Source organism: Vulpes vulpes, chromosome 13 (genome assembly GCF_048418805.1).
Source record: "Vulpes vulpes isolate BD-2025 chromosome 13, VulVul3, whole genome shotgun sequence".
NCBI classification, from domain to species: domain Eukaryota; kingdom Metazoa; phylum Chordata; class Mammalia; order Carnivora; family Canidae; genus Vulpes; species Vulpes vulpes.
Window position 1 is genome coordinate 96,373,600 of NC_132792.1, and position 14,518 is coordinate 96,388,117.

Sequence of the window (14,518 nt, forward strand, 5' to 3'; positions counted from 1 at the left end):
TGAGATGCTTTAAGTCTCTATTTTATAGATGAGGAAGCAGACTCACAGTTCAACGGCTTACTTTCCGGTCACAGCTGCTTGATAGGAGAGTAGGATGCAGTGGGCAAGTTGAACTTTGGAGTAAGTCTGCATCCACATCTGGCTCTGGGCTTCTAAACACTTAGACAAGTTAATTGATCTCTCTAGGTCTAGTTTTTTCTCACTTGTAAAATGGGGAAATAATACTTACTTCATTAGGTAATTATGAGCATTAAATGTGTTGACACATATGATGAACTTTAGGCTTTGTATATACTCAGTACGTTTTACTTTTCCTTCTATACCTCTAAATCTTATTGAGAAGAAAGGTTAGAAGTGAAAATTGTTTAAAAGAACTTCAACCAACATTCTCAGATTTTTAAAACCTTTTTAAGTTGACTTTTCCTCTCTCTAAGAATCTTAGGTAACTAGATCCCACGGGGGATTGTTTAGCCTAAGGAGTTAAGGGTGAGATGGGCAGAATTTGAGGCTACATAATTATTTGAGAACAATATTGTTTTTTTCTGTATGCTTGTTTTGAAAGTTTCCTTTGGTGGGTACTGATGAGTAGCATGATGAGAGATAGTGGTTTCAAGGGGAACTTTCAGAGGAAGGAGGTAAGGTGTTGTTATGAAGTAGTATGGTGGTTGCTTTAAACACACATAACAGACACTTAGCTAAAATTAGTGTCATTCCCCAAAGAGTTGAAAGGCACCTGGGGCCTTTATTTTATTGCTGTTGTCATCATTTAACATAACTCCATGTACGTGAACCACGACATGTTCTTTTTCTCAATGACCCTTAGAGATGGATTTATCTGAACTAGACATTATTTGGAACCAAAATGAATCAATTTGGGCAACAGAATATTTTGTTAAAAACAAAATGTGAATAAAACGTTGTTAATCATCTTTTAAGTCTTTTCAGTTTGTTCTCTGAGGGAGTTCCTCCAATGCTTTGCATTCTTCTTTGTGGAAATAATTATACCAATTGATAAATGTGCCATATAACTGGTTTGAAATTGTTCAAAGAGTTAAAGAAAACAATCAATATTGCAACTATATATGCTGACAGAAACTAAATCGCATTTATACCCATGTACTTCATCCAGTTCAAGTTCAGAAGTTTTCTTTCCCTTCTTTGGTTACAGCTCCTCTGCTTATTTTAAGTAAGCAATGTTAATTTTTGGAGCCAGGTGGAATTTTTAATGTTGTTGATATGAACAATCTATATAAAATACTCATCCAACAAATGTTAGTAAATCTGTTTTTATAAATTCTTTTTTTAAAAAGACATGGCTAAATTGCATATAATTTCTTAGATTGTAAATATGTCTGTATTTTCTTGAATTTGAGAAGGAATTTTTTTTTAAATAACAAATTTTTCCCCTGAATTTTGTTTAGACAGAATATTGGTGAAAGCATTCTTTATCTATGGGTGGAGAAAATAAGAGATGTTCTAATACAAAAATCTCAGATGACAGAACCAGGTAGGATTGAAAACTATTACTAATGTTCTTTTAACTTGATAGTAACTAAATTTCCATGTAGATATTCTAAATAAAATTTTTAATGAAAATCTATTCTGTTTTATGGTTTATATGTGATATTTTACAAGTTTCTCTGGAAAGTTCACTTATTCATGTAATTATGGTTATTTCTTTCTATATGGTTTTAGCCTCTGGTTTTTATGTCATACCCTTACAGAAGTAGATTTTATGATTAAAGAACTTGGGTCTAAAGTTCTACTTTCTTTGACTGTTAAGGTAACATGAACCGTGTAACATTCTTCTTGAATTATTGGAGTGCATAAATTAGACATTAGCTTCAAATGAGTGAAGTGTTTATAGAAAAAGAGCTTTGGAACATACACTGAAGTGATATTTAGGATATAAAAATTTACTTTGAAAATGTAGTTTTAAATTGAGATGTAATTAACATACCATAATTATTCATCCTTTAAAAACCTTTAATTCAGTTATTTTTAGTATATTCCAAAGCTGTACACCACTACTACTATCTAATTTCAAGATATTTGAAAATCAGTATTTTGCCCTATTATTCTTTTATTGAATCATTATATGACAATGTGGAAATTTCTAATATTTCATTGTTACCTCTAATGGAATTATTTTCAATCTGGGAAAGAGATTTTTTAAAAACAAACTATTTGGGACTCCCTTAGCAAAATCAGTATACATTTAAAGTTGATAGTAGGATATACTTTTTCGGAGCACTTTACTATTTTTCTATAGAAGCAGTTTTTTTACTGCTTCCATTAATATCTGAGAGATAAATGGTATGAAGGTGTTCTGTCCGTGTGTCAATCTTTTTTGAAGTATTTTCCTTAACTTTCATGATCCATGTTCTGATTTTGTAGCATTTCAGAACATCAGTTGGAAAAGTGGTCTCAAAACAGAATTGGTTTTTGCCAATCTACCATTCTGGAGTGTAGGATAATTGCAAAAATGGAATGTATACCAGTAGAAATTTAGGACTCCAAAAAATTTGGGATCACTTAACTCTCAGGAAATTTTTTAAATTATAGATCTTAAAAATGACATTTTCCCCTTTTCCATCTATTATCCACAATATACTTTATCTACTCTTCAAATCTTAAAGAGTTATTGATTTTTGTTGTACAATTTATAATTTTTACTTTGTAGAAATTTCGCTTGGAATTTTTCTTATCAGATCTGTTTTTGTAGACTTCATACTAAAATGGAAGGATTTGTGGTTCTGAAAAACTAATACAGCTACAAGCTAGTGATGAAGATATCTCATGAGAATTTTCCATTCCAGGACACCCACTGGACACCTAATTTATTTTCATTTTACTGTTAATCTTCAGTACAAATTTATTACTTCATAGTTATTTTTATACCAAAGAAATATTCAGTTTTAAAGTGATTAAATACAACTATTTACAATTTTAAAAATATTCTGAACTGATTTTAGACTTACAGAAAAGTTGCAAAAATAGTACAAAGAACTCTTTTATATCCCTCCTTTGCTTCCCTTAGTAACACCTTACATAACTACAGTATAATTACCAAGAATAGGAAACTAACATTGGTATAATATTAACCAAACTAAAGAGTTTATTTGACTTTCACTTATTTTTCCACTAATGCTTTCTGCTTTTATAGGATGCTGTCCAGGATTCTACATTGCATTTTGCTGTTATTTCTCCTTACTCTCTTCTAGTCTATAAATAGTTTCTCAGTCTTTCCTTGACTTTTATGACTTCTTATGACCTGACACTTGGGAAGAGTACTGATTATTTTGTGGAATATCCCTCAGTTTGGGTCTGTCCATTGTTTTCTTGCAACTGCAGTGGGATTAGGCATTTTGTCAAGAATACCACAAAAATGGTATTGTGTCCTTACAGAGCATATGCATATATTAAGGAACTTGTGGTATCAATATGCTTTATTATTTGTGATGTTTACCTTGATTCTTTGGTTAAGGTGGTATCTCCCACATGTCTCCAGTGTAAAGTTACAGTACTAATCAGGGCTCTCCAGAGAATCAAAAGGGTGTGTGTGTGTGTGTGTGTGTGTGTGTGTGTATTTATAAAGACAGAGAAGGAGAGATACATACAAAAAAGGGGAGGGAGAGGTTAGGAAGAGAAGGAGAGAGAGATTGATTTATTTTAAGGAATTGGCTCATGAGTTTGTAGAGGCTGGCTGGCAAATCCAAAATCGGCAAGATAGTTTTGGCAGGCTAGAGACCAGGGAAGAATTAATGCTGCAGCTCCAGTCTGAAGGCTGGCTCCCTGCTGGCTCCTTACTGGCTCCCTACTGGCTCCCTACTCCCTGCAGAGTAGTATAACTGCTCTGGAGAGGTTGGTCCTTCTTCTATTGAGACCTTAACTGGATGAGGCTCTCTCACATTGTGGAGGGCAGTCTGCTCTACTCAGAGTTAACTGATTTGAATGTGAATTTTACCCAAGAAATACCTTTCCAGAAACATTTAGAATAGTGTTTGACCAAATAAATATCTGGGTACTATGGGCTAGCCAAGTTGACATATAAAATTAACCATGATATTTATTATCTTTCCTTTTGTGGTTGATAAGGACATGGAGGGAGATACATTGAGGCTATCCTAATATCCTGGTCCTTAAAGCGCCACACACTAATTTTAGTGTCCGTTAGTATGTCTTGTCAGCAATGTTTATTAGTGTGGTGTTTGCCTACTGATTTACATTTTCTTCTTCTTCATTGAATTGGAATTCTTTTGTGAGGAAGAGTTGTCTCTTCTTTATTTTTTGCTTATTTATTTATATCAGTATGAACTCATGTATATTATTTTATTCCATGGAGTAAAATTCCATACTATCATTATTTGGTTGCTCGAATTATTCTAGGTTTTGCCTTTAGGAGCTCTTTCAGGTAACTCCTGTGTTGTTTTTTTTTTTTTTTTTTTTTATAAGCTCACCTCTCCTTTTTTTTTTTTTTTTTTTTTTTTTGAAACATTTCTTTACTCTCTGGAATCATAAGGAGTTCCAGGCTCATCTTTTCTTTTCCTTGCTCCAACCTTGGAATCAACTACTTCTCATAAAAGTCCTGGTTCCTTCTATTGAAGAATGGTATTTAGAGACCAAGACCAACAAGTTTTTAAGTGGAATTCCTTATTCTCCTCAGAGTTCACTGATAATATCTCATATACAAATAGGCCCCGATGTAAAGAAGAAAACCGAAGAGGAAGATGTAGACTGTGAAGATGATCTTATTTTAGCGTGTCAACCAGAAATTCCTGCAAAAGCATTGGATTTTGGTATCACTGAAAATCGAACAGGTATAATTATTATAATTATAATTATAATACTAATTAGTCTCTTTTGAAGATAGTGAGATAGTATTATGTATTAATTTTGAAATGATATAGAAATGTAGTAAACTCTCACATGTTAAGAAATAGTTTTTAGCTTGCAGAGAATTGAGTTATTTTTTTCATGCCTGCTGGCCATTTTGGTGTTTGGCCATGTTTGGTCTGTCAACAGTGAGGAAAAAATAGCAATTTCTTCACGCCTCACCTTTTTTTTCTTTTTGGATGACTTTTTAGAGTTTTGAATTAATGATGGGAGAAACTGAAACTAAGAAAATATGTGTTAATGTTTTCAATTCACATCCTGTTTTTATATTTTATATTTATATTTTGAAATCCTCAGCTGTCTCTTGATATCTCAGAGTTAAATTTTAGTCTGTGCTCACAAATATAAAAATAAATATAATGATTGAAAATAAAGCCACTGAATTAAACCTAGTAAAATGCCTTTAAGATTTTAGTTTTTGTTGGGACACCTGTGTGGCTCAGTTGGTTAACTATCTGCCTTTATTTATTATTTATATTTAATTTATTTATTCATGAGAGACACAGAGAGAGGCAGAGACATAGGCAGAGGGAGAAGTAGGCTCCCGGACCCCAGGATCATGCCCTGGGCCAAAGACAGATGCTCAACCACTGAGCCACCCAGGTGTCCCAAGCACCTGCCTTTAGATTAAGTTAAGTTAAATTAAATTAACTATATTTAAAAAAAGATTTCAATTTTTGCTTAAGCAAATTTGTTCTATAATCTAGAAGTTCTCAGCTTGCGAATAGATTGATGTGATAAATCAGCTCTATGTTGCGATCAGAAAGTATCTTCCATTTTAGTATCTTAAAATTTTGAATAATAGTGTCCATTTTCTCAAGTCTTTTACAAAACCATGATATACCAGAAAGAACATTCATTCTTTTTGAAGGTAAAGAGTTTCCTATGTATTATATAATAGCTTTTTATTTTAATTAATTCATTTTTTATTTTTTAAAGATGTTATTTATTTATTTGAGAGAGAGAGTACATGAATAGGGGTAGGGGTAGGGGAAGAAACAGACTCCCCATGGAGCAGGGAGCTCAATGCAGGTCTCGATCCCAGTACCCTGAGATGGTGACCTGAAGTGAAGGCAGATAATTAACAGACTGAGCCACCCAAGCACCCTATCTGTCTGTCTGTCTATCTATCTATCTATCATTTATTTTTTAAGAATTTTAATTTAATTAATTTATTTGAGAGAGAGCATGCACATGTGAGCCGGGGGAAGGGCAGAGGAGAGGGATGCGGGAGTTTATCTCAGAACCGTGAGGTCATGACCTGAGCCCATCAGACACTTAACTGGCTAAGCTGCCCAGCCGCCCCAACACTGTAGTCTTTAAGTAGTACTATGAAGTTTTAAAGTTCTTGCATAATATTTCAGGACTAGTACAAGGGGATACATAGGAAGAGAAAGAGTGAGCGAGAAGACCCAGGACCCCCACCTCTGCTTCAGTCTCACATTTTATTCCTTTATATATTTGTGAATTTGGCATATGATTTCTTTTGGGAAACAGGATCCACTATTAAAAGAAAAAGAGTGAATATCATAGTCACAATCAATAGTATCTGATTCCTATTGACCTCAGTACTGCCCTAGTACAGTGGTCAGTTCGTACAAGAAGAGGAAACTTTTAGGAGGAAGGCAAAAGTCCTGCATAATTCTGGTTTCTTGTCCTAATCCTGCCATAAGCCAGTGAAGTAAGTTTTGACAATTTGTTTAAAGCTGTCTAGAAATATTTTTATATCTGTTAGTTGAAATAGTTCATTAATTGTAAGGCAAGCTGACTTGGTAAGATTCAACAGATCGGTGAATAGAAGTAGGAAACAATTTTAATTCTTTTTCCTGAATAACTTTAGATCCTAAATGGAGCAGATGTAGCAGCCAGATGTTTGCTAAGTTTCTCAACAGAGAGAAGAGTAAATTAGTGTCTTAAACTTGTTTAAGAGGCAAAATAACTCGAAATCATGATACTCCTTGGAGTACCAATTTGGTATATCATTAGTATATTCAATCCTATAAAGTAGGAACAGTTTTATTTATTTATTTATTTATTTATTTTTAAATTTTTATTTATTTATTTATGATAGTCGCACAGAGAGAGAGAGAGAGAGAGAGAAAGGCAGAAACACAGGCAGAGGGAGAAGCAGGCTCCATGCACCGGGAGCCCGACGTGGGATTCGATCCCGGGTCTCCAGGATCGCGCCCTGGGCCAAAGGCAGGCGCTAAACCGCTGCGCCACCCAGGGATCCCCGGAACAGTTTTATTTAGAAGAAGATACTACCTTTCAGCTATACAAAATAAAGTCTTAGGTTTCCCACCCTAGAAGTCCATCAACAGAATGGATAAATAAATTGTGGTATATTAGCAGCTGACAATCTTTTTGGTCTCAGGATCTTTTATACTCCTCAAATTTAGTTATTGTACAATTTATACTACTGTAACAGTTCAGGATTTCAGTCCCAACCTACTACTGGGTAACCTTGGCAGGTGAAAATCCTTTCTAAATCAAGTAGTTTAATCTTATTTACAGTCTGTTTGGAAACTTTTTGCTTAAAATTATAATTTAATTTTAATAGACAACTACTAATGGCTGTTTGGGTTGATTTGTCATATAATTTACGTCTCTTTCCCACCCTCCATCCACACCATTGTCAATTTTTCAGTGTTCAAATGTATGAATTTTAAAGATAAAAGTAATACAATTCTTTACATTTATAGAAATAGAAGAATTACCTCCGATTGATCATGGCATTCCTATTACAGACCGAAGAAGTACTTTTCAGGCGCACTTGGCTCCAGTAGTTTGCCCCAAACAGGTAGTTATTCTGTACAGCTCACTTTGATGTTGGTTTACCAAAGTAATTCAAGTAAATGGTTTTACAATAATATCCTTATGTTGTGTTTAATTTTCACGTAAGATGAAAATATTTGCTTATTTTCCTACCCCCAAATTACTATGAATTGTGGAAGATTTTTTTTGTTTCTATTTGTCAACTGCTTTCAAAATTGTATCTAAATTCTAATTAGGGCTTAATACCGTAATGGATTTACACACAAGAAAAATCCGTTGGGTAGAAAATTATGCTGCTTAATAGCTTATTAAAAAGAATTATTTGTCCTATTGTGTGGGAATTCTGCAAAACCAAGTGGGTTCCATTGATGCCCAGGAAGGGGACAGTGGACAGACTGGCTGACCTTCCCGACCTGAATTCTTTTTTCTTTATGCCTCCTGACCTTAGGTGACCTGGCTCCTACCCAGGGATATCAAATGGGAGACTTTTCAGTCACAAACTGTAGTAACCTATAAAGTTAAATTAACAACAAAAAAGTCTCGTTAATTTAGCATAGGTTTTAATCATTAGTCTCTTCCCTTTAGTCTCTGCAGCTCCTCTACTCTAAGCTCTCTTGAAGCCCTGACCTCCAGAGATACAGACAGTTCTTTGTACCAGGCTGACCTTTTACTCTCTTCTGGTCTCTAGAAGAGGAAATTATTCTCTGCATCGACTTGTGGTCAACATAACAGCTTTTGGTGTAGGCTTCTGGCTCTTTCAGCAACCCTGTTTTGTCCTGGGGTGTTGCCCATAATTTTGTTGCCAAGGTCCTCATTAGACATTCTGTTCTGAATCTGATCATCCTGGATCCTCTTTCTTTTTCTGATTATAGTCACTTGGACTTAGAGGATCATAACTTGTGAGAGCTAAAATTAATCTTACAGGTCATTGTGTACTTTACTGAGTAGGAATCTGAGAACCTGAATGATTAAAAAATGATAAACACAAGATTGCATAGTTTCTGATTCAAATTGCTCTCCATGGCTATAGCTCAGTCTTCCCTACATCCAGGATTTCTTCCTTACCCTCTGCCAGTTACCTTTCTGAAAGTCTGGCCGTGTGTCACTGTCCCCCAGCCCCCAGTCTTTGCTTATTTCCAATGTCTACCAAAAAACCCCTAAACTCATTATATGAGGCCTTTTGTGATAGGACCCTTGCTTTTTCATTCCTGATACATTGTATTTTGTCTTCTCATTCATACTCTAAATAGTTTGTATATAAAACTCTTGGTCACTTCCAGAACCTTTCTCTTTTATGTCCCTGGTAGGGTTACCAGATAAAATACAAGATACCTAGTTAAATTGGAATTTCAAATAAACATTATTGTATGGGACATACTAATAAAAAAAAATGTGATTTTTTTTTAAATTTACCTAACTGAGCATCCTTTATGTTTTATTTGCTAAATCTGATAGATTTGCACATGTAGTTTCCTCTGAATCGAATGGCTTCTGCCACCCTTTTCTTCCCTTTTGATGCAAAAGAGATCACTACTGGTCTTTCAGGAGCTGGTTATGTTACCACCCGTATAAACCTTATAGGACTCCCAGAGAGTTTTGGTCTTACATTTGGAACATACCATTATTTTGTATCGGTCACAAAGGATACATAAATGTGGTAAATTTTCAGAGCTCATTTTAAAAAATGGTCATATTTACATTTAAAATTCTTAACATGGAGAAAAAAATTTCATATATAAGTACCTTATTTTTTTTTAAAGATTTTATTTATTTATTCATGAGAGACACACAGAGAGAGGCAGAGAAGAGACATAGGCAGAGGGAGAAGCAGGCTCCATGCAGGGAGCCCAATGACTCGATCCTAGGACTCCAGGATCACACCCTGAGCCAAAGGCAGAGGCCCAACCCCTGAGCCCCCCAGGCATCCCATCCAACCTTAGACATGTTTAGTGCTCAAATACTTGTTCATATTTGGTGCTCAAAAACACTAGGTCTGGAGGCCAGCCTGACCACTCTCCATCAGCACTTCAGCTCTAGCTATAAGCCCCAATAAAGCCTTGCCTGTGGCTTTGAAAGAGAAAAAAAAAATATTTTTTTTACTCATTACTTACTTACTTTTTTTACTTTTATTACTTATTTACTCTTATTTGGTATAATATTTTTATACCTAATATTTTTATACTAATATTTTTATACTAAATAAGAGTACCAGTTTCTGCCCCTAAAATGAGGAGAAAACTTTGGAAATGGCTTTTTCAGAGTGTAGTAGATTCTTTAAATTACTATTTCAGAATAACAGTATTTATATCAATATGTTTTAAGATATTTTTCTAGCGTTTATTTATAGAACAAAGTATACATTAGTTTATTTATATTACTGCTGTTTTTAAGGTGAAAATGGTTCTTGCCAAATTGTATGAGAATAAGAAAATAGCTAGTGCCACCCACAACATCTATGCATACCGGTGAGTGATCACAATTTTAGGAATGTTCCATTTGTAAAAAATGGGGGAAAATGATGCATGATTTTTAGAGACCAACTATAATGTGGGTTCTTTTTTCCTTTATAAAACTAATGATCATATGTAGAATATTTGGAAGCTGCAGAAAAGAAAAAAAGAGAATTGCTGGGGAAATCAGCCATTTTCTGCCATTAAATGTAACTGATTATAATTTGATATATTTTCATAATAAAGTGATACTTTTTTTTTGTCTTCTATGCAGCGTTTATTTTTTCAATGCGCTACCCTAGTATCCCATTTCTTCCATGTTGTTAAAATTGCTTTATAAATAGTAGTGTAATGGTTGTGTAATGTTTCCTTGAGGCTCTCTACCATTTATTTAACCATTTACTTTTTGGTCAGTTTTTCATATTTTTCACTGTAGTGTAAAAATCATTCTATGAACACCTTTTGTATTCAGTTTAGATTACTAACTCAGAATAGGTTCTGGTTACTTCACATTCTTTTTTGAAATGAAATGAGGGTGTAATTTAAAAAGAAGAAAGAATAGATTCCTAGAAATAGATTACCAAGAAGTTTGAACGTTTTTGAAGCTCTGGATACACACTGCCAAATTTTTTCTAGAGTTTTTCTTTTAAACCAATTTATGCTCCCATTAGCCATGAATTAAGTGTGCTGCTTTTACTATATGCCTTTTAGTTTTGAATACTAAGGTTTTATACAAATCTTTGGTTGTGCAGCTGTATCTTCAACAATTGATGGCTATGATGTTGATCTTAAGTTATTGTAAAGTTAGATAATATGCCAGATATTCTATTTCAGGCCCCAGATTTTTGGATTTTTAAGTACCTGTGAGTATTTTTATAGTTTTGCTTATTAATAGGTGATCAGTTGTCACCTCTCACAAATTTCAGCAGAACTACATGTAGTTATGTAGCCCCTCCACTTGACTCCTTTATAGTTGACACTTGAGAATGAAAGAGCTGAGCTTGTCAGAATTGTGTGTCACTTAAGACTAAACAGGCACAAAGTGGAGGCTTGAAGGAACCTCACTGGAAGTAAAATAAAGGACTTTTATTTGTTGCGTGGACTTTGTGTCGTGTATTTGAATGCTTAGGATCCTTTTAAGATTACTTCCTGCTTCTGGGGCTGTGTTCCTGCTCTTGAGTTATGGAGCACTCTTCAGCCTACTGGCACACACAGCTGTGGGATACTGCATCATTGTCTGCCCGGAAAAAGTGAAAATGTCCATGATGTTTCACTTTTTAAAAACCTAAGAGTACTGATTTATGACTCAGACTTTCTTCATTGGTTCCATAGAATTATAGTGTTAGATATAATTATAGTCCTAATATAAACCAACTGCTGACTCCTTTTTGCCTTAAATTTGCCATATAAAATGTTGCCTAATAGTACTTTGTTTTCTTGGAATGAGGTCAACTCTAAATAATAACAGAGCCTCATCATAGCAGTTGAAGCAGTAAATATTTATTGAGTGAATGAATGGAAAGTTGGATTGAAAGATGAATGAGTCAATGAATATGATTGCTGTGATAAATATGAATATATAATAAATACATTAATGTGATTGCTATAATTGACTTAGGCTTATAGATATGGTAGAACCTGGCTTGAGAGCCACAGCTGGAAAGATATTTTTCATGCATTTGCCTCATCCTACATGGTGTCATTTGTAGGAGCCTAAGAAATCTAGATGACATACCTTAACTGGCACTGTTTTCTTTTTATATTACACACTTAATTACCATGCTTATTCTGCTACAGTGTAGCCCTATGTTATTATTCCAAATGCTAACTTTTCTAGATAATTTGAATAGGTAAAAATACCATGATTTCTTTCTTTCTTTTTTTTTTTTTTTTAAGAATTTTATTTTATTTATGATAGTCACAGAGAGAGAGAGAGAGAGGCAGAGACACAGGCAGAGGGAGGAGAAGCAGGCTCCATGCACCGGGAGCCCGACGTGGGATTCGATCCCGGGTCTCCAGGATCGCGCCCTGGGCCAAAGGCAGGCACTAAACCACTGCGCCACCCAGGGATCCCCCATGATTTATTTCTGATACAACCAGCCAACCAGGGAAAAAGTTATAGAGAAAATAAATCTTATAATTCTTAGAATAGGGAGAATAGAGAAAGGTTTGATGGCTAGAATAAAACATGAGGAAAGTATAAAATGTTCATTTATGTTGCTTTTATCACCTCCATTTTTTTAATGTACTTTTTGTCTCTTTTACTAGCTCTAAGGTTCTTTGAAGAAAGGAGTAAGCCACTTATTTCTTGTGTATCATTTCATGGTGCCTACTATGTATAAGGTTTCTTTATACAGTAAATTCTAGCAATGTTTTTCAGTGACTACTGTCTATAACCTTATAGCTTTTCAAAGTTAAATGAAGTGTCAGATATATAATAGTAGCATTTCTGATTTAAAGGAGGCATCCTTGATTCCTGCCTTTCCCAAATACAATGAACCATACCAGATAATGAATCATCAGTGGAAATATGTCTAATGTATAGTTCAAGAAGAAATTTTTTTTTAACAAATATGCTGATTTTGGAAGTAAATTGATTGCAATAAGCATGAAGGTGTAACTCTTAGTGCAATATTTTCGGCTTTTAAAGTGTAACACTGTTCTATGTATTTCTAGAATATATTGTGAGGATAAACAGACCTTCTTACAGGACTGTGAGGATGATGGGGAGACAGCAGCTGGTGGGCGTCTTCTCCATCTCATGGAGGTAAGTGTAAGTTAAACCCTGTTAGTCCTGTTTTCTGAGCCATAAAATTTTTCAGTGAAACAGAGCACCATATAAGAATAAGTAAATCAGTTAGGCTATATAACATGAAATAGATTTGTGTTAATTAGTAGTTAATTTTTAAACACTGATTGAGAAAGACTTTTAACCATGATATGGGGCAGAAAGCACAGGGTTAATAACAAGTGCTGTGCTTTGAAGCTCTGTCAGTCATAGATGATAGATTATCTACAGCTCTGGAAAAGCATCTCCTTTTTGTTTTTTGACAAGGTCCTCTCTGTTTCCTCTGTTCTGTGTCTGTGCACCTCCTGTTAGTTGGGTGTTATTGGACCATCTGGACAGACCCAATTGTTGCTTTTTAAAATTAAGTTGTCCATCTCATCACCTTATGTTCTGAGACATTTTCTTGCTTGTCTTCCAAGGTTTCCATTGAATTAAAAACATTTTTTTTTTTAGCAATCATGTATTTAAGTTTTAAGAATTCATTCCTCTTGGGCACTTGGCTGGCTCAGTCAGAAAAGCCTGCAAATCTTGATGTTAGGGTCATGGGTTCAAGCCCCATGTTGGATGTAGAGATTACTTAAATAAATAAACTTAAAAAAAAAAAAGAAAAAAAGAGTTTGTCTCTATTTTTCCTTTTTTATAATATACTGTTTTGACTTTATGGATGCAATATCTTCTAAAACTTCTCAGAGTATGCTAATTAGATGTTCTCCCCCTTAAATTTTTCCTGGTTCATTTTAGTTTGTTTACCTTGTCCTTTCTCTTTCATGCTGCTGGATTTTCTTCATCTGTATGGTGGTGATTGATTGTCCATTAATTTTAAGAATGGATTGTTTCTTTTATTTTTCCTAAGATAGCTGTTATAGTTTCTTCTGTTACTGTATGTGGAGGTTTGTTTTCTAACCAGGCCGTTCCCTTGATAGGAAGGAACTCTGTGTGGTCAAGCCCTTAGAGTGGTGGGCTTCATGTTAAAGCAGCATTTGACAGATATCAGACTGAGGAAGACCTTGCTGATAGGCACCAGCAATTACTCATGCTGCCCCAGTTCTTTCCAGTGGTTTGTTCAGAAACAGGTGTTAGTTGTTGTTTGGCCTAGGGGCAAAAGGTTGCTTAAACTGAGCTATTTGGGTTGAATTAATGAAGAACTAGAACCCTACTTGCATGATCTTCCCTTTACTCTATCTGGTTGCTACAAAATGTGGGATTCAAAGACACTGTGAAGCAGTGTTTAATTTCTAAATTCACTTCTCATTCTAACATTTTCTTACTTGAATGTTAGAAGTTTCACTCTGCTCACTCATGTGGTTCTGCCATTAAAGTCACAGAGAAATGTCATGTGCAGTTTTGTATATGAGTTATTTCATTCTCCTTTAAAACTTGAAGTTATACATGTCTGTGTGTATCTAATTGTGCTTCTGAAAATAACAGATTTTGAATGTGAGAAATGTCATGGTGGTAGTATCACGCTGGTATGGAGGAATCCTACTAGGACCAGATCGCTTTAAACATATCAACAACTGTGCCAGAAATATACTAGTGGAGAGGAACTACACAAATTCACCGGTGAGTCCTTACTGAGATTATATAGAGAGATTCTCACTGCTGCCTA

At 34.6% G+C, this 14,518-nt stretch overlaps 1 protein-coding gene across 1 annotated transcript in view; it reads left to right on the top strand.

Annotated features, from left to right (window-relative positions):
- Positions 1-14,518, top strand: part of IMPACT (impact RWD domain protein) — a 29,840-nt gene that overhangs the window by 11,825 nt on the left and 3,497 nt on the right. The window contains exons 5-10 of the mRNA XM_026006516.2: positions 1,422-1,507; positions 4,698-4,820; positions 7,599-7,696; positions 10,063-10,136; positions 12,798-12,888; positions 14,338-14,472. Of these exons, the coding sequence (XP_025862301.2) occupies positions 1,422-1,507; positions 4,698-4,820; positions 7,599-7,696; positions 10,063-10,136; positions 12,798-12,888; positions 14,338-14,472 (607 nt within the window). The remainder of the gene's footprint in view (positions 1-1,421; positions 1,508-4,697; positions 4,821-7,598; positions 7,697-10,062; positions 10,137-12,797; positions 12,889-14,337; positions 14,473-14,518) is intronic.